At 36.6% G+C, this 26312-nt stretch overlaps 1 protein-coding gene across 9 annotated transcripts in view; it reads right to left on the bottom strand.

Moving 5' to 3' along the window:
• The window catches only part of CHD7 (chromodomain helicase DNA binding protein 7), a 191267-nt gene that overhangs the window by 37404 nt on the left and 127551 nt on the right, over positions 1–26312 (bottom strand). For all 9 annotated transcript variants that reach the window (XM_063817126.1, XM_063817130.1, XM_016959510.4 and 6 more), the window contains exons 7-14: positions 21073–21128; positions 12845–12959; positions 9240–9323; positions 7437–7574; positions 7219–7340; positions 6616–6859; positions 5364–5540; positions 713–856 (exon numbers count right to left, since the gene is read on the bottom strand). In XM_063817126.1, coding sequence (XP_063673196.1) covers positions 713–856; positions 5364–5540; positions 6616–6859; positions 7219–7340; positions 7437–7574; positions 9240–9323; positions 12845–12959; positions 21073–21128 — 1080 coding nt within the window. The remainder of the gene's footprint in view (positions 1–712; positions 857–5363; positions 5541–6615; positions 6860–7218; positions 7341–7436; positions 7575–9239; positions 9324–12844; positions 12960–21072; positions 21129–26312) is intronic.

The following is a 26312-nucleotide window of genomic DNA, read 5'->3' as shown; positions in this document are numbered from 1 at the left end:
AGTGATTCTCCTGCCTCAGCGTCCAGAGTAGCTGGGGCTACAGGCGTGCGCCACCACACCTGGCTAATTTTTGTATTTTTTTTAGTAGAGATGGGTTTTCACCATATTGGCCAGGCTGGTCTCAAACTCCTGACCTCGTGATCCGCCTGCCTCAGCCTCTCAAAGTGCTGGGATTACAGGCGTAAGCCACCGCGCCTGGCCCAAGCACTTTTTATATACAATGCTTCATTTACTTCTCACAGAAATACTGTGCAGTGGTTATGCCCTAAGTTTCTAAAGTGAAAATATGTAGGCTTGAAGAAGTAAGCGGTGTGGCTGAGTACAGATGCTTCACAAAGAACAGAGACTCAAAACTGCAGCAGGCAAACAGGTCTACCAACGTCAGTGGCGTCTGACATCATCCCCAAAATTACACATACCTAGCAAAACTACCAACCTGCACAGCACAGCTATCTCTGAAAATTACATCAACAGGTATGTAACCTCTCTATAAATCTCAATAGCCCTTCACAAGAGCAAAAAGACAAACAAATAAAGAAGAAAACCTTTATGATGATGACCTGGAAAGTCCAAGGAAAGGGTATCTAAGGTTCTGTGTACTAGGTGGGAAAAACTGTAATATAATCACACTTTAAAATAACTTAATACTTTGCCATTTCATGGGCTAATCTTCAATTTTATAACTGAAATACAAAGTGGAGCTGATAAATACCTGCTCTTCTGTTTTTAGATCACCAAATTCTTGCATAAATGTGGTTTCTGAAGGGAAGCGACTTGGTTCCAAGAAATGAAGCAAGCTGAAGAGTTCTTCCACAGTGTTCTGGAGTGGGGTTCCCGTCAGCAGCACTTTGTGTTCCTGAGGTAACACAAGGAAAGCCACTAACCAAATTGTAACAAAAACACTTTCTTAAAACCAGAGCCTCTCACTAGACACCCATTGTTCTACTCCTACTCATCTACCCTATGCAAAGTATAGGAATCAGGCATGAAAACAGAGGTATTAGAACACGATTTCTGTGTCAGGTAGACAGATCCGTGGACAGTCCTCTCCAGAACTCTACAGGGTCCTTAAATGTGTCTTGCCATTTTGTTTCTTCCTGGGGTTATAGGTCAGTATTTCAGTATCACGGCTTTTTAAGTCCCCCAAGTCTCAATGCTTTTAACCCCACCAGTTAAGTTTTTTTCCTAGAATCCCTAGACGCAGATGAAACATGCATGCTTCTTTCTGCTCTCTACATCAACAGTGCTCTCATCTCTCCATCTGCTTCCTGCATGACTCACTTCATAGAGACAAAAGAAGTTCTACATGCAACAGCATATGAAAAACTATTTTGTTCTGCAAAAATTTCCAACTAGCAAAGAGGTCAGCTTGGTTGTAAATACCACAATCACTTTTTTTAAATCAGATGCTATTTATAAATTTGTCTCTTTGAACCAAGTTAGGTATTTCTTTAATTGATTCTTCCTGTTTACGAACTCTTTCCCCAGCTTTCCTCATGCAGTTGTACCCTGTCTTCCTATTTTCATATATGCAATACAGAAGAGCTGTTTTACAATGGCCAGTCTTAACAATAGTGAGATATTAATCTTAAGAACCCTATTATTTTCTACTTTGGCCATTTGGTACACAGCACAGCTAACAAAACTATTTCAGAAAGTAATTATACCTCCCAGTAGTTGAGAAAGCAATATTCTGACTTAATTTGGAATCTGACAAGTCTCGGTTGCCAAGCAGAGTATACGCTCAGTAAATACTAGATGAATGAGGTAAGAACATGCTAATTTTCTTAATATCTACCATGTCATATCTGTTAATGAAGCTCTTTGAAAGTAGGTGAAGGAGTTCAATATGCTTGTATTCCTCCTTCTCTTCCCTTTGAATAAAGTCTCTGAGGAAGTTTCATGGACCACCATCATCTTCAGACTCAGTAAATTCATAAACAGTAAGGATCAATCAATCAATTTTTTTCTAAAGTATCACCACACTTGTGGATAGCCTGGGCCACAATCGCTGACATACCCAAGTCCTGGATTACTGTATGCAAGAACTTTTTTTTTAAGTCCCATCACATATTCAGGAAAGAGTTACTGCAGTAGTTGAGCTGTATTGATATCGTGTCTCCCAGTTTTTTCATATCCTTTATTACAACATTAAATTAAATCTTGACTGCTTAACCAAATATTTTAAAAGTTAAAGCCTTAACTTATTAATTTCAAAATAAACTTATTCGAAAAAAGGAAAGAACTCCTTTCTTATGCAGCTTCCCTTCAATTAGTTACACCAAATGATTATACACAAAATCCTTTCATACAGTTACCTACAAATAGTGGAATAAAACTAGGTATCAATTTGAAAGTGGGTAACAATTAAAAAATACACGATTACTATGCACAGTCTCACAAAACATCAGGTAAGAAACTCAGGCGATGGAGCTTATCACCTCCACCTATGCTAGCAGATGTGCTTTTGCCTTGACAACGTTACCATTCTTTTTAGCTCTGATGAAGTGATGTCCATTTAATTTCATTTTAAGCAGACTCTTTGTGTCAGGTTTCCTGACAATGAAAGAGATACTAGAATCAATGAAGAACTACCATGATCTCCACAGCATCCCCTACTCGTGGATGGGGGACAACGAGATGGTTGCTTTCCCAGAGCTCCTGTGGAGGACTGTGAAGATGGTGACTGCCCCTCAATGTATCATCTTCACAAACATTTCCTTGGTGTCTGCAGAGCTGAAGACACTCATTGGTCGTCCTTTCTGGGAATGCACTTGGAGATAATCCCCATCTAGCGCATTTTCATCGCAACTGAGTCTAGTGCAGGTAACAGCAGTTCCCTATGGCCTGTGCCGTAGTTGGATATAAACCACTATTTTGACTGTGACTTATTCTAGGAAAGAATAAAAAGTAGAAAGTGGCTAAGTTCTCAAGATGCTTATTTTAAGTAAGGATTTAAAGACCAGACAACGAGCTGTTCAGAATTGGACAAACATAATTATATTCTGAACAACAATAATGTGTTCCATCTTGAAAACATTTCTTCTCAAATAAAAATTCTTCATCATTAGAAAAATAAATATTTTGTTCATGTGCTAATCAGAGCTTCCCAGTTGGTGAGCCAAGGATGCGTACAGGTTATAAGTCCTTGGGGAAGGTCAGGACACCCAGGACTGGTGGTGTCCCGTGGCAGTGGGCAGCCTTCTCTTTTTACCTGAGTGTGGCATTCAACTACTATCATTTTCTATACGTGCCATTATGTGAAAAAGCTTAAGAACACTGCAATATGTAATAGGAAAATTATTTGGATAACAGATTCTAATCCATTTATCAAATGTTAGTATAAATAATAGAAAACTCTTTGAAATAGCCCAAAGATTGTGGGGGGCTGGGGGAGGGATAGCATTAGGAGAAATACCTAATGTAAATGATAAGTTGATGGGTGCAGCAAACCAACATGGCACATGTATACCTATGTAACAAACCTGCACATTCTGCATATGTACCCTAGAACTTAAATTAAAAAAAAAAAATAGCCCAATGACAATCAGATTGTTTGATCTTGATGGAGTTAAATTAATGTGTACTCACCAATGAAATAATGTTTTACAGTAAGAATTTACTATCTGGGAACACATGAACTAATAATAGAACACAACTCAGATAAGTTCAGTCAGATGATTGTTTAAGCCTTCAGGAAATGGTGACATAACTGTCTCTTAGTAGAAAACTATGAAGGTGGATCCCTACTGAGAATATATATTTAGGTTATATCACAAGCATTAGTGTTTACCTGCAAATACAAGTTTACTTCATTTTAATGCTTAAGCATCACCTGGAGTGAACAAATACAAACACAGAGTTTCTCTTTTCCATATGCTTACCAAGGTCCCTGAGACTATTCACTGTTTCTAAGCGCTCTCACTTGTTTTGTGGATTGGCCACCAAATAATAGTCAACTGCTTTGAGACAGATCTTAGGATAGCTTTAATAATAATTCATTAGGAAGAAAAATGGGAAATCCCACCCTAAATAGGATAATTCAGTCAGACTTTTTCCTTTAAGCAAAACTAGATTTTGTTTGTTTTAAACTAAAAGCATAGCTGGCAATTCTAATCTCTTTAAGAATAAAATAAGCTGCTCTTTCAGAGAATCAGCTGCAACAAAAAGCTTTTAGGTGTTTTTTGGTAATACCAGTCTTCAGCTAAAAACATATGGCCATGAATATACAGAACACTCCTTCTCATCTCAAACTCTCAGTTAACAAAAGATCAAATTAGCCTGCAGAAATTAGCATTAAAAATACTTTGAAACCCTTTTTGTACTTCCGTGAAACTCATCAAATCATCCAAGGCATGCTAAATGACAGCAGCTTTGCTTTCAAAATGTACATTAAAAATAAAATATAAGTGATCATAACCACTATATAAACTATGGAGTGAAAAGAAGCCTGAGGATGACAGGTCATGTTGCAATTCCCACTAGGAAATCACACACAGCAGTATCAGACAGAAAATAAATCAAATCCTTCTACTCCTACGATATGTTATTCCATGATGCTCCTACTGAAAAAAAAAATCTAGAAAATCTAATCAGGAAGACCTGATCATCTCTTGGGAAGCTGGAAGACTATGGGATAAGTGTGGTGTAAAACTCCAGATCAAATCTCAGGCACTGTAATGCCCCAAACTTCTAAGCATCTGTGCGAACTAAACCAACCCCAGATATCCTACCCAACTCATTGAGAACTTGCATCTACAAGTCCTGCTGGCCACAGTATGGCAAAACCTATGAGCACTGAAAAATAACTGGACTATCATCACTGAAGTAAAGCTTGGCCCAACAGTTAATGAAATGGCAGTACAGGTTAAGTATCCCTTATCCAAAATTCTTGGGACCAGAGTGTTTCAGATTTCAGATATTTTTAGATTTTGGAATATCTGCATTTATACTTACGGGTTGAACATCCCAAATGAGAAAATCCAAAATCCAAAATGCTCCAATGAGCATTTCCTTTTAGCATTATGTGGGTACTCAAAACGTTTTGGATTCTGGGATTTTTGTATTTGGTATGATCAACCTGTATTTATGAACAAAGGGTAAAACAAATACTTGAAACTCACTTTAGTGAAACTATCATGATTACACTCTGCTATAATACAACTGTTTAACAGACACTAGCCAACAATGTAAGAATCCAAAAGGCAACAACTTTTGAATAACTGAAAGTGCCAGAGAATATATCACAATATTTGACAAGCTTTTCAAATACTGTTTACAGGCTTCAAATTCTGAGCAATGGGACTATCAAGTCAGCAACAATTCTATTCAGATTCAGTGCAATCACCAATATGGTCACTGACCAAGTCCATCATCTTGAGTCCCTCCAACAGCTTGCAGTTCCTGTTCTTCAGCCTGTGGGCTTCATCAATGACTACACAGCGCCATGGAATATTCCGCAGCTCAGGACAATCAGTCAAAATCATCTCAAATGTAGTGATGATGGCATGAAACTTATAGGACCCCTTTATCACTCGACCCTATAAGAACAACTCTGAATTATTATTAAGCATTAATGATTACATAAATAACTTTAAGGATGAATAAATAGCATAAAACATACGTATTTATCCCTTTGGAGATCTCTTTATTTTAGGTGACATACATTCTGTTTTCAAGTTATTTTGGCAGTTTTAAACGATATGGTAAAACAGAATTGGAAAACAAATGAGAAAACTGTCAGTAAATTTTGGATCTAATTTCCTAACAGAGCACATGCATCAATTACCACTAAGTGTACCCATTCTAGTCACACATTCACGTAGGACAGAATTTATAATAATTTCCCAAATCTAAAGATAAACACAGATTTCAATATTTTTTCTCCTTTAGTTATTTAATTGTAGGTCAGATTTTATACTTAGAACACGCACACACACATCTATCTATCTATCTATCTATCTATCTATATAGCAAAAACATATATATAGCAAAGATCCTATTTACAGGACTTCCATTTACTATCCATAACATAAAACTATTTTAGTACATATTATTCTTCCTTATCATGTCATTTATAACGCTTCACTGTTGATACACACTAATGGCATACAGGTAACTAGAGTAAGAAAAAAATTAAAGCAATTGCTACTAACAGCCAAAGCATAAATTCCTCCCTTGGGATGTGTTTCATTCAATGTGTCATATATTTCAAGGACTTTTTACATGCTTACTATTTTTCACTTCTAGCAATAGCATAATAAAATATTCTTTCTATTCACATTTAATATTACCATTTTTTGTTTAGTTTTCTCTTAGGCTTGCAAAATAAAACTAATTAACATATCAAAGCATTAAATGGATTTCAGTGATCATCCAAGGCAAAAAATTTCATTCCTTCTAATCTAATAATCAGAAAAACCAAAGCTATAAAAATAAAGAGCTGTTTTCATAGACACAGAAAGATAATACAAATGTAAATTGAGTCAGATATCTAAAGCAAATTTCTCAATTTGGCAAAATTTAGACCTTCCCAAGTCACAAAGACTTTGATTTTTTTTTAACACCTTAAAATGCACAGAATAAGTACAAAGAATACAACCTGTGAAGGTTTACCTGGGGATCTTTGAAGTACATTTCATACAACTGAATGGTCCGACGACTAGCTTGACTCCCATGATACACAACCACGTTCAACTCTGTCCAGGTTCGGAATTCCCTTTCCCAGTTGGGGATTGTGGACAATGGGGCAATTACTAAAAAAGGGCCATGGATTCCTTTCAAATATATCTCATAGAGAAATGTAATGGACTGGATAGTTTTTCCCAAACCCATTTCATCTGCTAAAATGCAGTTTCGCCTTTAGGAGGAAAATGAAGTACAAAAGTTTAATGAGTATGGATATGACACACTGCTGTCATTTCACAAAATATATACCATTGTACCCACAAATGCATACCCAAAGGCTTTAGATGTTCTCTTAGATTCAACAAAATATATTTTCAAACAAAATTCTCAAAGAATAAAAATTATTTTTACATACTTATATCAATCTCTGTATTAATATTTATTAAATAAATATTACATATTTTCAATGCTTGTTTTTTGAAAAAGCTCTTATTAGAGTTAAAACATTAAGTTCTTTTTTATTATTTTCAATAACTAAAGGAAAGGAACTACAGATATATTTAAAAGTGAAGAAAAACTTGTTTTACATACATGTTGTACCAATTGAAAAGTAGCCAGTTTACTCCCTCCAACTGGTATTCCCTGAGTTTGTTATTGTTTTTATACTCCCTGGAACTCTCCGATTTCTTCCAATCATCAGCAGGAGGTCGCTCCTGTTTCAAATATAGTAAATCCCATTAGTGGTTTCCCAAAGACCACACCACTATGCTATTTTCAAATTAAATTCTCTACCATCAGCCAATTCTTACCACACGCTCTGTTTCCGGCTCCCTGGACATTAGTTTCTCAAACTCCTCGATCTTTGCTTGATCTATGTCCTGCCTCCGCTCCCACGTGCTGTCTTCATAAGGAAGTGAACACCACTTCACCAGATAGTGAGTCACAGGCTGGATCAGATTTAAATAAATCAGAATTGGATTCATTTGACCACATACATACATATACATATATATGTGTATATATATGTTTATACATATAGATATGTATGTGTGTATATATATGTTTATACATATACATATGTATATATATGTTTATACATATGTATGTGTGTATATATGCTTATACATACACATAGGTGTATATACATGCTTATATATATACATATATACATATACATGTATATTTACATACACATTAAGGAAAAGCATGCTCTACTTCATTTATCAATAGACATTATCCCAGCATGAGTATGTCTGAATTGACAGAAATTTAAAAACTATGGCCATAAACAGCTGTTCCTAGTTAAGAGTCTCAAGTCTAAACTGGAAACAGTATTATTGGGCGTTATCAGAACAAATTAGCCTTTTATCAAAATCATTGGTAAGTGATGTTCAAAAGCCAAAAAGTATAAAGAAATAGCTAGCAAATAGCAAAGCTGAATTTGAGATTTTTTTTATCTGTACAAATCTTTCATCAGGAGTTTGATTCAGACTTACACGGTAAATCATCTTAGCATATTTCAATGTTTACATAATTGGCTGGTTTCTTAAAAAATGAGACATACGCTTAAATTTATTAGGATCTCTACCTTTTCCTTAAAAAGAGTGATACTGTTTGTGTCCAATCACATTAAAATAACACATTTGAGCTTTATAAGGGTGGAGGGCAAAATATTTCAGGTAATGCAGATCAACAGGATTTCCTTTGTCTTTCCTCTAGAAAACACTTGGGTTTGTTGACCTTCATTTCAGGACCAAGGAACACTGACCTAGCTGTGATGTGAAAAATATTTCCTGTACAATGTAAATATGCTATGAAACAATTTTTTGAAGTATAACTAAGGAAAATTAGAAAAGTAAAGATCATGTTACAGATATGGTCTTGGAAACATCATAGAGTGTCATGACACAGAGTTTGGAAGAAAATGAGAGTTCTTTGCAGACCCTCCCTAGAAAAGCAAGATCCAAACACTGTATATATAAAATTCAATTTACATGGAGAAGCCAGGAAGGACACAACTCATGGTGGGTGGGCACATCATTATCAAGACACAATACTCAGAAGTCACTACACTTGTCTTCATTCTTACTTCCCTATCAAATATCCCTTATAATCTTACAGAGTTTTGCAAAGCAAAATAAGAGTGTTGAGACTAGGATCTTTTAAGAGAAATAATGTCTATTAGCCTCTGTGTACCACATTAAATGAATTCATCAACTTCACTAATGATGCCCAATTCTAAATAACCTTAAACTCCATTCTGCCACAAGAGACACTCAATTATATAAGGATACTTTGTGCTACATGACAGATTTATACCAAAATGTACTGAATTCTTTATCATATTGTGGAATTGTGCAAAATGTCAATGTATTTCTTTCATATTGAAAATCAATTTTTTAAAAAAGTTCTCAGACTAAACATAAAACATATTTAGCACTATTATTGTCATAAAACTAATAATAAATCATTAAGTTTCAGTTAAATTTAGACCAAGTGTGTCACAGTCCAAGGCTCTGACCAAGACCAGGTCTAGGATTCTACCATCTTCTCTATAAACATGTATGGGTTGCCTGAATCACCACTTTATAATACAAATGATCTCCTGTTACCTCTCCCCGGTCATCTGTGCTACGTGCAAAGTCCATTATCCGGTCAACCTCCACATAATCTGGATTAAAAAGCTCATCCTCAATCTACACCAAAGGAAAAAAAAAAAGTTGAAGGTTTACTTATTTCCCAAGATGAAATATTATTCCACTTTTCACCAAGCAATAATATTTTGGGTCACAGCAATATAAAACTTACATTTGGCAAATTCTATTATATTAATTGAAATGCTACAATTTAGCAAAATCACTCCCCATGAGGAAATCAGACTTCTCAGACTTCGTTAACTGGGTCTTTTAATTACCGTGTGAAACCTTTTACTGTGAGAGAATGTTTAAGAATATTTTAAATGAAGTGTGAAATTACAATTCACTAATGAGCAATCCAAAAGGCTTATGGCATGCGATGCATTTAGCATTCTCAAAACTACAGTTTGCAATGAAGAATCAGAGTCATGCAAAGTGTTACTTGGAATATCATAACTCCTGGAGTTGTCCGATGCCTTATAGCGTATCTACAAAATGTTATTCAAAAGCCAAATACACTGCAAGCAGCTAATTTCATATTTTAGCATGATCAGAGTTTATAATGTTTGGTAGTATTTGTCAATCAATATTAGTACCTCATTTAGAATCACAGTCTCATCATTAATCTGTTTTCTAATGATTTACATTGAATATAGCGTGTTTAGGCAAAAGTATTAAGGATAACGAAATGAAGCCTAAATAATTGGCTCATTTAACCAATATATTAAACAATCTTTACAAAAGTAAAGTAATACTGCTGCCTGCAAAGGTATCTCATATAAAACACTAGAATATGACTCAAAAAAAAGTTATAGGCTGGGCACAGTGACTCACGCCTGTAATCTCAGCACTTTGGGAGGCCAAGGCGGGCGGATCACGAGGTCAGGAGTTCAAGACCAGCCTGGCCAACATGGTGAAACCCCGTCTCTACTAAAAATACAAAAAATAAGCTGGGCGTGATGGCAGGTGCCTGTAATCTCAGCTACTCGGTAGGCTGAGGCAGGAGAATCGCCTGAACCCGGGAGGCGGAGGTTGCAGTGAGCCGAGATCGCACCACTGCACTCCAGCCCAGGTGACAGAGGGTGACACTCCATCTCAAAAAAGGAGTTATAGACTAAGCCATACCCAAAAGAAGTTAGGGTCAGACAAGTTTCAGATGTTAGAAAACAAAAGACACATTTTATTATGTGCACCTCTCAATTAACTTATCAATAACATAACTGCATTAAAATATTTTGCAAAAGGCAAACTAGAAGTCACTTAGACACCATTCTTATCCCTTGAATTGCAGGTGGAAAAGATAAGCAGTTCAGTCATCATCTGCTCAAGAACAACAAACTTTCCCTAGCTATTCGGCCCTCTTAAAACACCCAGTTGGGAAGCTTTGAACCATGAATTATGAAACAAAAAGCAGAAACACAAACATATGTCTCAAGTATCTCAGGCTTTTACAAAGAGGTAGATTAGTAAGGCAAAAAAAAATCCATTGAAATGTTCAATTAATATAAAGTATTAGTGTATTAATGCACTGGCTTTTCAAAAGCTTCTAGACTTAGGTAAACACACGTGTTATCCATGTACAGCAGAAACACTTAAACTTTCCCAAAACTAGGTTTGGATGGCAAAAACTCTCTTTAGGAAAACTTGTTCTTAAACATAAGCTTTCATAGTCAGTGCTGAATTAAAATCCTTAACTTTTCCTACACATTTCTACCCTTTAAGTGAGTAATCTGCGGCATCACACATGTGACGAAATTTCCAGTCTAAATGATGTTTTTTAATAGACATTTTTAGTTGCAGCAGGCTTGTAAGGCAGCCTAAGGAGAAACAAAGAATGTAAAAGCAGCTGAAACTGAAAATCTCAAAGCAGTACAGCCATGGAACACCTGAAGCCATGATCATGTATGGGATGAAACAAACGGGGGCGTGTGCACTTTCATGTATAAAAGAGAGGGAGGAAGGGGATTGCTATCCTTCTCTGCTAACTCCACTAACTCTGCTGTCCCACTTAGGACAGAAACTAAGATTTCTAGCTGCCAAGTTACCAGGTAAATAATGTACATTCAACCTTGGTATGTGTAGCTAGGGCTAGGCACAATTTCCTAAAGACAGTGTGACTACAGGAGAGAGAATACAAATAAACTTAATAAACAGGACCAGGATTTAGGGATGGGGGGAAAGCTACCATTGTGCTTTTGCCTGTCTCCCTCCCCCTGGCCCACAGAAAAGGTCAGCAGAACACAGGGTGTCTCTTTCTAAAAGGAGGCTAATGATTTCAGCTCATCCAATGTCATAAAAATTTAACTCTGGTTTCATTAAGAAGGGCATGAAAAATAGAACCTCACAGCATTGTCCTCAAAATCAAATATTAAGATTCTTTCTTCAAAAGAATTTTCCTCCAAGTTCTTCTGAAGAATCTTCTTAATATTCTCCAAGATCTATGAATTGAGTCACATTCGAGTAACTCCATTCCACTCGGTCCTAACCACTGCACTGCCAAAAATGCTGCACACTCAGAGTGCCAGGGGTAGTGATGCAGACATGTGTCCAGTAAAAGAACAACCACATGATCTCCCATTGAATGCGGACTTTAATATAGGCCAGTTGGGACCATGGAAATCAGATCCCAGAAGAACACAGACTTGCTACCTGATAGTATAAGAATTTTATGACATAAAAGTACTAAGTGCTCTTCTGTCCCACTTTCCTTCATCTCCAAAAAGGGGTGGCAGTACAAAGTAGGTTGTTAAACAGATACTATTTTGCATCAAATTGTACGCTTCTTTTACATAAAGTCTACATTCTGTCAACTCTTTTAGGAAAAGAGGAACTAATAAATCAGCAAGTCTTATCTTTCAATGTTAGGGTTTTTCTTTTATCTACTTGAGGCTGTAAGTGAAACCAAATTGGCGATCCTAAGTCCAGAGACCCTAGTAAGCAGCTTGTGAAAGCACTTTTTAAAAAATGTAATTGACTATACTGCGGAGGCAGAGGGCAGAACTGGCACTTCTAGTAAATGCAGATGTTCTTCTCTGCCCTAGGTATTGCTGTATTTCTATACTGATACCTGGGATAAAGGGACACAGGCAAAGATATTATTACCAGTTTCTATACTACAGCACAGCATTTGCGAAAATGAGTTTAGTGAACTCTCTGTAATTAGGCATTGACTTCAACAAAAGAAATTTGCCACATACTTTCCCCAACAGAAGTTAAGCTTTTGTATCTTAGAACTTGTACTTAAAATTGTAGATTTCTTAACCTGCTAAATCTCAATAGAACTTCTGTCCACTTACTTAATTTCATCATCTACTAACTGTACTTTCATTACAAGATTTTTATCATACCATCACCGCTATTTCCACATAATATCATAAGGACCCATATCTTCTAGCCTAAGCAACAGGAAGAATGAGAAATTTCCTGTTTACAAATTTGTTAGCAAGAACCAGTTACCAATATGCAAGTTGACAGCACCAAATGAGACTAACTAGTTTTTCTTAATTCATGGAACTAAAATTTTAAATTTAGAACATTTTAACAAAGTAAATACTTTGGAAAAGTAAGCAGGTATGTCATACCTCTGAAAGGAACTTGTTCTGGCCCTGCTTTGCCTTAAATCGTTTAATTTTTTGCTGAATTCTCTTATCTTTTTCCAGATCTTCTATAGATGCCCACTGACAATGAAGATAAGAGCTGAAAAAAACAAAACAATATCCTTGAAATATGTAGAATATAATTAATCCTTTATTATGTCTTATTCAAAAAAGTCAACTAAACAGATAATTAAAATAACCTGCTTAATTACTCATTAAGGCTGCTGAGCAACATTTAATATACCCACTACTGTTTAGAATAAGAAGAGAAAATCAATATTAGTGCCTAAAATTTGCCTTCTGTCCTAAGCCTCCAGCTCTCTTACCTGTTACCGAGAGAGAGAGAGAGAGAGAGAGAGAGAGAGAGAGAGAGAGAGACAGAGAGACAGACAGACAGACAGACAGACAGACAAAAGAGACAGAGAAGAGAGAGAATGGCCTAATAACAAGCTATTTCCATAAGTGAATGGATTATACTTCAATATAAAATTAGCACTACAGGGAGGCCTTAATTCTGAATTTATACTTTGAACCTCTTATCATTGAGAAATAGGTTTTTATCAAGTTAAAATAATTCAAATTTAAAATAGCAGTTTCTTTGGAGATAAGAGGTGTAGGGTGCCCTAGAGTCACCCAAGGCCTATCATACTGGTCCCAAAGGGAAACCTAACCTGGTCCTTCTAGAAAAATCTAGGAGGAAAGAACCACTGTCTGCTCCTGGAACACTGGGCCATGCCCCTCACCAGCTTCTTATCAGTTCCTGGTCTCCCAGGCTGTGTTCCTCCAGGATTTCTGCAATGATATTCCTTGGTCCCCTGTGAATGTTTCCCTTGCTATCATCTATACCTGCACTGGGCAAACCCCCTCCCCTCAAGACTCCCCATCCCCTCCTCTGAGTATGCATGGTGTCTTCCCTCACCTGAACTGGAATACATATGCACTTTCCTTTTCTTCTCCAACACTCACAGGTACACAGTTAATGTTTTATGGCAACTCTGACATTCTTTTGCTTAGTTCTTCAATATTCTTTTGTCCCATCCCCCTCTCCCTGCCCCTCAAATAGCCTTGAGAGCCTCTTATTTCTCTTTCTGATGACAATATCAAAAAGAAATTATATCTTGAATATATATACCCCTTTCAGAATCAACATACTAGTACTCTTAGAAATTGTGCTTTAGTTCACAGAAGTCAGAAGTTTAAAACAAGAAAAAGTAAAAACAAAAATTACACAACCATTAAAAATTTTTCAAAAATGATTCATGATATAGGAAATGCTTATGATATTAAGTAGCACATAACTGATAATCATGTCTAATATGATTTACAAAGATAGGACTCATTTAGTCCTTCTATAATTGAGGGAAAAAAGGATTTTAAATACATATGACTTATATAGCTATGAACTGATATAAATGCTGTACATACACACACAGAAAACAGACTAGATGAAATTGCATCAAAATGCTAATACAGGTTCCAAATCTGAAAATCCGAAATTCAAAATGCTCTAAAACTCGAAACTTTTTGAGCACCAACATGAACTTGAAGGAAATGCTCAATGGGGCATTTTGGATTTCAGATTTGGGATGCTTAACCATTAAAGCATAATGCAAATATTCTGAATTTGAAAAAATCCAAAATCCAAAACACTTCTGATCTCAACCATTCCAGATAAGGGATACTCAACCTGTATTTATTATTTCTGGGTGCTAGGACTGCAAGTATTTTATTTTCTACTTTCAACTTGTAGTTTCCAAATTTCCAATAAATAATATGCAATACTGTCATAATCAGAAACACATATTATACGAGGCAGGCAGATCACCTGAGGCCAGTAGTTCGAGACCAGCCTGACCAATATGGTGAAAACCCAACTCTATTAAAAATACAAAAATCAGCTAGGCCATGGTGGCATGTGCCTGTAATCCCAGCTACTCAGGAGGCTGAGGTGGGAGAATTGCTTGAACCCCAGAGGTGGAGGTTGCAGTGAGCTGAGATCACGCCACTGCATTCAAGCCTGGGTGACAGAGGGAGACCCTCTTCCCCCTGCCACACACACACAAAAAGAAACACATATTATAAAAATAATCTGCTCTAGTCTCCAAATTATTTGACAGAAAAAGGCACATGTGCAGTCAGTCAGTTAGTATTCTTGTCTTGGCTGAGGTGCAAAAGCCTTCAAAGCACCACCTGTGTAGCCTTGAACTGGACACAAGCATATAAGCAAGTGGCCCCAGCCCTGCTTTATCTGCTATAAACTGGGATGAAATTTTCAGTGTGACTCTGCTTTCTAGACTCTGATGATAACCCATTCTGGAGGCTTAGGAAGAAGAGGAAGGAAGAATAAAGGGTCAAAAATAGACTGCTTTGTCTGAATAGATAATTAAGGCAAGAAAACGTCCTAACTGGACTAGAACTAAAATATTTTTTAAAAGTTATGAAGAAGTCAATGTAAGAAAAATATTATGAAGCTAATAAGAAATAATCTGAACTAGGCCCTACAGATAATACAGTGTATGGTCACTTTGGAAAACAAAATTTCATTTAAAAATGTAACTACTCTTTATGAAACAGGTATACATTTATACCTAATCTTGACAGTTAAAAAAGAAACAGCATATCCCTTACCCATATCAGTGCAAAGTAGTAAATATTTATATTTATAATACTTATAAATATTTATAGTTATAAATAAATATAAGTAAAATATTAACAAACACAACTCCACATCACATTAAGACAATAATATGTCATGACCAAGTAGTTACTTATTTCAGGAATGCAAGGTTAGTTCAACATTAGGAAATTCACTAAAAATACACAATATTAATATATCTAAGGAGAAAAATCACACAATTATTTCTATTGACACTGCAAAAACATTTGACAAACTTTAACACCCATAATGGATTTTTTAAAACTTAGGAAGATAGGAATTGATAGGTATTTTGTTAACATATATTTGAAGATTTTGGTTCTAAAGACAAGATCCTACTAAATGAAGAAACACCACAGTTTTCCACAAAAATCAGAAAGCATGGATACCTACTATCTCCACTGTTATTCAATATTGTATTTGAGGTTATTAGCCAATGTAACTGACAAGTCAAAACAATAAGAGACATAATAATTAGAAAATAATAAGTAAAGCTATCTCTGTTTGCAGATTATATGATCAGGTACCTGGAGAACCCTAGAGAATCAATTAGAAAACTAATTCATATAATAAAATAATCCAGCAATGTAGCAGAATATAAAATTAGCATACAGAAGCCAACAAATTGTCTTCATTCACAACAACAATTACCAATAAGGGGATATGTTAGAGAAAACCTCTTTCACAATACCAACAAAGAAAAAATACTTAGCAATAAATTTAATTAAAAATGTGTACAATTTGTATAAGAAAATATTTAAAACTCTTACAAGACACAAAAGTAGAACTGGACCAACTGAAAAGACATCATTTTCACACTGTGTAACTCAACATCATACATTTGTAAATTTAACACAACGTAAATAAATAAAATGCAAACAGGCATTTATATGGGGCTAAACAGTATTACATTTTATATATAAAAATAAACATGCAAGAATATCCCGGAAAACAATAAAACAGAAAAGCTACTAGGGAAATAGATCTACCAGATATTAAAATACACTATAAAGCCTCCCTAAGCAGTGTGGTACTGGCTTATAAATAGACAAGCAGTTCAAAGGCATAAAGTACAGATAAAGAAAAATAAAAAATAAATAAAATAAATAAATAAAAACTTTAGGACATAATAAAGTTTGGATCTCAAATCACTGAGTCAAAAATGGACTCTTTTTTTTTTTTTTTGAGATGTAGTCTCACACTGTCGCCCAGCTGGAGTGCAATGGCGCAATCTCGGCTCACTGCCACCTCTGCCTCCCAGGTTCAAGCGATTCTCCTGCCTCAGCCTCCAGAGTAGCTGGGATTACAGGCACCCGCCACCATGCTCAGCTAATTTTTTGTATTTTTAGTAGAGATGGGGTTTCGCTATGTTGGCCAGGCTGGTCTCAAGCTCCTGACCTCGTGATCAGCCTGCCTCAGCCTCCCAAAGTGCTGGGATTACAGGCATGAGCCACTGTGCCTGGCCAAAAATTGACTCTTTAATAATGGTGCTAGAACAACAATTGAAAAAGAATTAAATTAGAGCCATGACTTACACAATACACAAGAATAAACACCAAATGGATCAGGCACCTAAATAGATAAAATGAAACCACAAGGAAAGCATGGACAAATTCCTCTGTAATCTGGACATAGGGAAAGGCTTTCTAGCTATGACACTAAAGCTAGAAACAATAAAAGAAAAAATTGATAAATCTGACTGTACAAAAAATTTTAATGGGCAATGCAATAAACACCATGAAGTCAAAAGACAATCGAAACTGAGAAAAGATAGTTGCAACATATAACCCAAGATAAAGAACTAATATCCCTTATATATAAAGAGCTCTTAAAAGTTGAGCATGACAGAAAATGAGCAAAAGACACAGACAACTGACAAAGCAAGATGTAAAAAGTGGCCATTAATCTTATGAAAAGGTGTTCTTATTCACAATAAGAGAAAATGCTAATTAAAACCTCAACTGAAATACAATTTCTTACAAAAATTAAAAAGTAAAACAGCACACTATATTAGAAAGGTTGTGGGGAAATAGGTGTTTGCATACTTTGTTGACAGGAACATAAATTCATACAACATGAAGGAAGGGAATTTGGCAGTATCTCTTAAAAATACATACATGTTTGCCTTTTGTATCTAGTAAACCCACTTCCGGGAATTCACCTGGAAGCCATGCCTCCAATAATTTGAAAATATATAGATATGTATGAGAATATATATTGTAGCATTATCCGTAATTGGAAAACATCAGAAGCCACTTACACACCCACATACACAGGAGGCTGGTTGAATGGTTACGGCAGTCATGCAATGGAATATTATACAGCTGAAACAAAGAATGAGGAGGACCCCTATGAACAGATGTAGAGTGATTTCCAGGATGTAGTGTGAAAAAAAGCAAAGCACAAAAATGTACTAACAGTATACCAATTTCTTTTTTTGTAAGAAGGAAGAGGAAATTATACCTGCATGCTCATGCCAAAAATTACAGAAAGGATAAACCTGGGATTAGTAAGGAAGTAAGCAGGAATGGGGTGGAAAGGGAGGACTACACTTCTTTTGTGTATAGTTCTGACTTTTGTAACATATTAATATTTCACAAACTTGAAAAACAATAAAAATCAACAAGCGGGGGCTAAAATGGAATACAAATACAAACCAAAACTAAAGAAACATACTGTGTATCAAATAAATCATGAGGCCCCAACCTTTTTGGCACCAGGGACCAGTTTCGTAGAAGACAATTTTTCCACGGACTGGGGCGGGTCCTTGGTGGAGGGCAGTTTGGAATGAAACAGTTGCACCTCAGATCAGGCATTAGTTAGATTCTCATAAGGAGCACAAAACCTAGATCCTTCGCATGCACAGTTCACAACCAGAGTTCACGTTCCTATGAGAAACTAATGTTACGCTGATCTGACAAGAGGCAGAGCTCAGGTGGTAATGCTCAGTCGCCTGCCGCTCACCTCCTGCTGTGCGGCCAGGTTCCTAACAGGACACTGACCAGTACTGATCCATGGCCTGGGGACTGGGGACCCCTGAAATAAATAACAAACCACACTGGTGGGGTAGGAAAAGAGAATAACCAACCCAAGGACATTTTGGATAAAGTTTTAGTCCCTATGCCCTCAAACTAAAGACAAAAAGCTAACCAAATATAGGCTTCTTTGTCACAGAAATATGGGCTAGTAACTCTGAAATCACTTCCTATATATGTTAGAACTGACAAAAAAGCAAACATAAAAAATAAGAGAGCCAGGTTTATTCTGGTTGAAGAAGGGAATTACTAATATTAAAGGGGAAAGGAGAGAATGAACCCTGGGCTGCAGGAATAGTACTGGAAGTATCAATATATATGCATTGTTTTTGCCGTTGTGTTGGAGAGGTAGGTAAATATGTGTGTGTATATAATAAACAGATAAGTGTGTGTGTAACTCGATACATACACACACACACACACACACACACTCTCTCTCTCCCAGTCCTATCCACTGAGAGGGACTAGAAGCAACAATTCCTCAGCAACGAGGAGCACACCTAAAGCCCCAATCCTGGTTTCTCAACGCCCTCCCCTTCACTGAAAACAACCAAGCCTTCTTGGAGAAGTAAATGATTCCATAACTAAAACAGGGAAGTTACGAGATGAGCCTGGAACATCCTCTGGTGCCAGAAAGCAAGAAAATGTTCAAAGAAAAATGGGGACAAGGCAAAAAGACAGAAGAGCCAGTCTGAAGGGGCTCCCACTGACCAAATCTGGGATAATGTGGGCAAAGTAAATACTACAACAGTAAAGAGTTATAATCCCTTGAATAAAATGAGAAGCCACAAGTCCGCTCAGCTATAGATTAACAAATAGACAAGAGGGTAAAGCTCTTCCTTACCGTAAAAACCCAACCAATCAATGTAGAAGAAATGATGGAATTAGTAAATCACCCCTTAGCAACCATAACCATATTTAAGTCTTAAAGTATCTTTCCAGAAGATACACATTAACTACAAAAAGAAAAACAGAAATTCTTTGTACTATTTTTTACAATTTTTCTATAAATGTGAAATTGTATCCAAATATAAGGCTAACAAAAACTCTTAGTTTTATGGAAATCTTAATTTCTCTTAGCTCTCAATAATGACAGTCAGAAAAGCTTTTTTTTTCTTTTTTTTTTTTTTCAAAACTCCCTTTACCTCACCTCAAATGACTTTTGAGGAGGGCTAGAGTCTCCTAGTCTGGCACTGGCACCTGGTCAGGAACTCGGAGCCCATCTCTGGGGTCACTAACAGGCTGACTGGAAGGAGGCAGCTCAGGCCTCACTGTCACACACTGATCTGGTGGTCTCGCTGGTAGTGCCATTATTTTGGTGATTGATATTTGAACTCCTTTGCTCTTGTTTCAATTTGGTAAATCTACAAGGGAACTCTCTCCCTCTGGTTTACTTAGTTTACCTCCTCCTTACCATAGGAAATCGTGTTGTAGGCATAATTTCCACATGTGTAAACTGACATGCTCTGAGGACAAAAGAATGACGACAGTTAACATTTTCCGAGCATTTTTAAAATTGTCAGACTGTATTTCATTGAACTCTCATGAGAAAACTGAGACTTCTTTATCTTTTTACTTGATAAAAGGTTTTACTCACAACTTCTTCAGAAGTGCATCAATTTATTAACAGTGCCAACTACAACAAGAGAGAATGACAGAAAACCCATGGCACCTGATGCTTTCATTTTCTAGGGTGGGGTAAATTTTCTGAGGCTGTTCGCACAGCAACTCACAAAAGCCTCTCTTTAAAGCCCTAAGAATGTATTAATATGGTGGTTTAGTTCTTTGCCTTAAAAGGGGTAAAAAAGAAATTTAATGTTTACATTATCAATGAACATTTTTGTCCTTGTTCTATGATTGTTATTTAGGTTACATAATGGCCTCAGTCTTCTTCAGCAGAATGATTACTGACTCTGAAAACATCCTAGCTCATCACAATGTCTGTCTGGGCCAGGTGTACTGCTTACAACAGAATCTACAAGGACAACAACTCACTGTGTTTTTCAATTCAGATTTTTAAGTTATGAATTCAAATCTACTAAATAAATATCAGAAACAAACAAAAACAGATAAAGCTATAGCTCACTGCATTTTAGAACCTGAGTGATGTCATGGTTCTCTAGAGCTTTCATTCCACAGGACAGTTCTTGTCTCTAGGGCCTCGCACACTATGCACAGGTGAAGGGACGAAGTGTAGCCCCACAGGGTAGAATTCATGATCAGAGGACAGGGAAATACTGCTTTATTCATTTTTCTATTATTGTAGAAGTTTTTATCCTCTCTAAAAAAATACTTATTGGTTATACACAGAAGTTAGTCAACTTTTACACCAATTACACATTTTCCAGAAAAATTCATAAAATATCAAACATACAAAAGTTGGTTAAAAAATGGCCTCCCAGGCCATGATGACTAAAGAAATCATACCAAAGTTTCTTAATTTCCCAACTTAAAAAAAAAATGGTCGTTTACTACTTGGAAAATATAGCCCCCCATTAAAAACAAAATCACAATTTACTTACAAGTTTTTGTATTTCACATAGAATTCCTCAATTTCTACCTCCTCTCCAGATTCCTTCTGCAACAAAAGAAAATTTCAGGCACGTATTTAAAACCATCTACTAGAATATTTTAAAAGTAATGATTTACTCCCATATGAGCACAAAATAGGACTGAAAAGAGCAGCAAAGGACCTTCACGTAAGATGAGCACACCGTGTGCTGGGAGGTGGCCAGGGCCACGAAGACTGCCACGCTCAGGCCCATGCACGCACCTCTGCTCAACGTGCGAGAGCTTCTAAGACATGAATCACTTTAACTCCTCCCTAACCACATGCAGCTTCATTCACAACAACCTGACCCCAAATTTGGCCTTCTGCCAAACCCACAGTGTTAAGTAGACGCCAAGTGTACCATTTTCTCAGGCAGCAGCCAATTAGCAACTGCTCTCCTGAATGCCATATGTATTATTTTTGGCTGCCTCATGGCAACTTTACATTGTGGGTTTTGTAATGTTTTAAAATATTTAAAAGACATTTATTTCTCCATATACTTAATAACTCTAAACAAGAAACCATATAAAAGTAAACCTTGTTCTTATGCTGTAATTTCAGTGCATCACTATTCATAGTCTTAGTTTCACTCAATGGTACAATTAAAATCTCTCAGACAAGATGTCTCACACACATAGCAGCCAAATAAAATTAACACTCCAAATACTACATTTAGGTAAGGTTAAAATTGTGATACATGTCAGCCAAATCAAGAGTTTTCAGTAGTAAGATTATCTATAATATCTCCCTTAATCCTATCTGCTGTAGTGTATGCAGAAGATAACGTTCAGATGATATTTTAGGCATCTCTTTTTATTCCCCTTTTGGTTTTAGGCTCTTAAACAAGTCATAATATGTAATTTCCTTCTGGAACATTTGATCAGATAAATCAGGGATCTAAAATATAAACACCACTTACAGATGTTTGGGGATTGCTTTTACACTCTTACAAGAGACCCCAAGCCTGCCTTGAGGGTTATGTATGGCTGTTCAGCCACCTCCGAAATGCTTCGAAGAAAATCAAGGCAAGTAGGAACATGGCAAAGAACAAACAAAAGAGCAAAGGCTTCTACTGGATAACAGACTGGCACAGATCTGTTCAAAGGTACTAGTCCCCTCAATCTCCAACCTTCAAACCATTTTCAAAGATTGTGAACTTAAACTTTTCTTTGAAACTCTCACTTACAACAGTTAAACCTAATTTTTTTTCTTTCTTTTCTGAGATAGGATTTGCTTTGTCACCCAGGCTTGAGTGGAGTGGCGCAAACATGGCTCACTGCAACCTCAACCTCCCAGGCTCAAGCAATCCTCCTGCCTCAGCAACCCCTGCCCCTCCCTACCACCTCCCCAAGTAGCTGGGACTACGGGCACACATCACCATGCTCAGCTAATTCTGTATTTTCCGTAGGCTGGGTTTTACAGCATGTTGCCCAGGCTGGTCTCAAACTCTTAGGCTCAAGCAATCCCCCCGTCTCAGCCTCCCAAAGTGATGGGATTACAGGCATGAGCCACCACACCGAGCTAAACCTATATTTTAAACAGTTTTGGCCTGTCTAGAAATCATCAAGAAGGAGTCTGGATATGCAGGAGTGGTCAATATCTATTAATATCTGGTTGTGCCATAATGGATCTATGAAAGGTAATAACTATAAAGCACTATTTTAAACCAATGTATCAGAACACCTTCTATGTCATAAACTTTTGGTTATCCAAAATAAAAAGAAATGTTTGTTGGATGGCTTCAAGAACCAGCAACATAAATGGAACATGGAATTAATTTATAAATAAATACTACCAAGTTCAAGTGGCAATCCATCCAAGACCCACCCTACTTTTTTCTCTCTAGCCTTAATATTTCCCCATTCTACTCCCTTTTTTTTTTTTTTGAGACGGAGTCTTGCTCTGTCATCCAGGCTGGAGTGCAGTGGCGCAATCTCGGCTCACTGCAAGCTCTGCCTCCCAGGTTCACGCCATTCTCCTGCCTCAGCCTCCTGAGTAGCTGGGACTACAGGCCCCGCCACCATGCCCAGCTAATTTTTTTTGTATTTTTAGTTGAGACGGGGTTTCACCGTGTTAGACAGGATGGTCTTGATCTCCTTACCTCATCATCTGCCCACCTCGGCTTCCCAAAGTACTGGGATTACAGGCTTGAACCACTGCGCCCAGCCTCCCATTTTAAGATATATTATCTTTATATAGAACCAGACATTCCAGCAGAAAGACAAAAAGATGGTAGATGATCAGGGAAAAAGAGAAGCAAGGATGAAACTAGATTCTTTGATTCTTCACACAGCATTATGATGAAATTCAAATCAAGAATGGAACTCAAATGTCTGAACTTTTGCCCTTCTGATAATAATTATATTTTTTCAATTTTGAAGGCATTTTCAAAACTATGTATCATTTATATAACTGATATATATGTTATAAATCATAAACAAGATTTATCATGTCTATGCTCGTATTATTTCTCCTGATTCTTCTGTCTGATCTTTTCTCCCATACTGTCCCTTTTCTTCTCATTCTAAATGGTCTCATCATCCCATAATTCTAAGTGGGCACCAACACATACAGGATCAAATCTTGAACAGTAAAGACACTTTTTATTTTGTCTCAAGTCTGTTCCCAGAAAGCTCTGACTCTTACAGCCATCTGTCCCCAACTCTCATTACTACCCATTTTCTTGTCATGATCAGCTATTCCTCTGGGAACCTGCTGTGAAGATGCCTGACAAGAGAGTCTAGGGCTGCCTAGGAGGAACCAACCAGGTTCTGAAACTTCATTTAGCAGCACCTGGAGCTGGTACAGAATTGTCCCAGGGCCTGTTATCTTTTGGATGTTTCAGAATACAACACTTTGTTCTGTTTAATGGACCACACATATTGGATCACCACCTTCTTGCCCCTAAAACTATAAATAGAGCTGTTTTCCACCGTTCCTTTCATATAAATATGATCATGCTGACCTCTTTTCTTTTACTGAACAGTAAAACAATTTAACAAAAGTGTGTGAATTCATAAGCCCTCAGAAACATCATTTCAATTATTTACTAAATGGGAGGCAGTTTGACCAGCCTCTGTTGACAGCTTCAAACAGCCCCTACCCTAAAACCTCTCACCTCTAAGCCCCATTTTCAGAAGCCATTCTACAACAGGCATAGGCAATGAATAACTAAGTCAAAGAACTATTCCCATACATACACACAACACTCAGATTTATTTCTTGAGCAGCTACCTTTAAATTTGAGAACCCAGTAATATTATGAATTAAATAGAATTTTTCTGAGAAATGTATATATCTTTTCATTAGATCCAAAATTAGTCTATGGAAATCCTTATTATTCATATGACACTTAAAGTTTCAAACATATTAAGCCATACTTGTCCCACTGTTCAAACAAACCAGAAACTTCGAGAAGGCAATAAATGAGTTCTCCAGCCACCTGGATTCTAAATAGCCACCCAGAGTCTAGGCCTAACTTAGGCCTTTCCTATGCATCCTACTACTAAATTAAGTAGTCACAGTCAAGAAACTAAAATACAGAGCAAAAAAACAGAACACTTTGTCAAATAATACACAAAAGAATGAAAAAGCACCTCAATAAAGTTATCAATAAGGCGTGGGTATGAATCCCTTTTCACTTTTGGCCCAATCTACTGTATACTTTACTAGAGACACCAAATCACAGTTCACTTAGGGAAAAAATAAGGACATGACAATGGATGAGATTAAGAGTTTTGCCTTCTTTACACTCTAGGAGGCTCAGCTACATAATTAAAACACACACTCTGAAAATACGTCCTGTAGTTAACTTAAAGAAAAATAAAGAATTTTAGGGAATACAGTCACAATTCACTTTGAAAACTACTTTTGGCCTTCTGATACAAAAAAAAAAGGATTTGAATTATCCTCCAAAGATGAATGGCTCAAAGCAGAAACAGCTACAAGCTGACTAAACAAGGAAAACAAAATAATTAGGCTTTATACAATCCAAGTAACTACTCATATATCTACCTCAAAATTCAAATAGGCACCAACTATTTCATGCAACTAGGTATCATAGACATTAACCTGGGTTTAGAACAACATAAACGCTTGAGCCACCCCTATTTAACATGAGGTGCTGACTTACGGTGCCTCTGCCAGGTGAGTTTTATGTTTGCATAACTCCATCATAATGGATCATGATGCTTCTCAGGCCACAGTGATGAGGTCAACTGACTTTGAAAAACATGGAGTCTCCACTCTGGGTCAACACCATGCAGGGACAGGCTCTGAGAGCTCATAGCCAGTTTCTACAGTGCTGCCTGGCAGAGATAAAGACACCTTCTCACTGCCAATTATTAAATTATTCATGGTAATAAGAAACAGACCAGCAGGCATAGATTGAATCCACAAAAAATCTCAAATTTCCTTTTGTTTCTATTTGCAACACTTTCTTCCAATGTTATTAAAGGTGATAACTAAAGTATCTACTTTGAGAATATTAGCAGTTTAAAAAGTTAGCACCTGTTAATGTTTAGTACCTTCTAATGGATTTTTTTATTGCCCTTTAAGAAATACCAGTAACTGACAAGCAATTCCATGAGCTCCACATCTCTTCTTTATTTTAAATCATACCTCAAAGCATATCTCCCTTCCAGAAGAATTTTTTCCATTAATTTTCTCCAGCTTCAAATTCATCAACTCAACAAATGTCCACCCTCCTGTACAGTGATTTTTAATCTCCTATGATAAGACAAACCCAGTCATCGGTAAATGGTTAACAGTATCTATTCCTAAACCATGGGTACCTATCTTTAAAAGGTAGCTAAAGAGGAAAAGAAAACAAAAACCCTAAAGTGGGCAAAACAGAAAGAAAAAGCAATGTTCTACATAATATATAGTCTAAATAGCTCTGAATAATAGAGCTAATTATAATTTGCAACCCCTAAACCTGCTGAGTATGCCTGCTGAAGCACTACCAATTGAATGAAAATTAATATATCCCATCTAAATGACATGCTATTTACTCAAACAAGTCACTTCAATTCAGTGAAGGGGATTGTTCTTCAAAGCATGTCAAGTATTTAAATTTTACTGTATATCTACAATTCATAAATTAGCAGTTCTAGAGTCATTAGTAGGACAAAAATGCAACCTTCTAATGAGTTAAATAGTGCTTGTTTCCTACTTGAGCAGGTGGGAAATCTAATTCATCAGGAAATCTTC

Source organism: Pan troglodytes, chromosome 7, assembly GCF_028858775.2.
Source record: "Pan troglodytes isolate AG18354 chromosome 7, NHGRI_mPanTro3-v2.0_pri, whole genome shotgun sequence".
In the NCBI taxonomy this organism is placed as follows: Eukaryota; Metazoa; Chordata; class Mammalia; order Primates; family Hominidae; genus Pan; species Pan troglodytes.
Note: the sequence above shows the minus strand (reverse complement) of the source record. Positions and strands in the feature narration are given on the sequence as shown.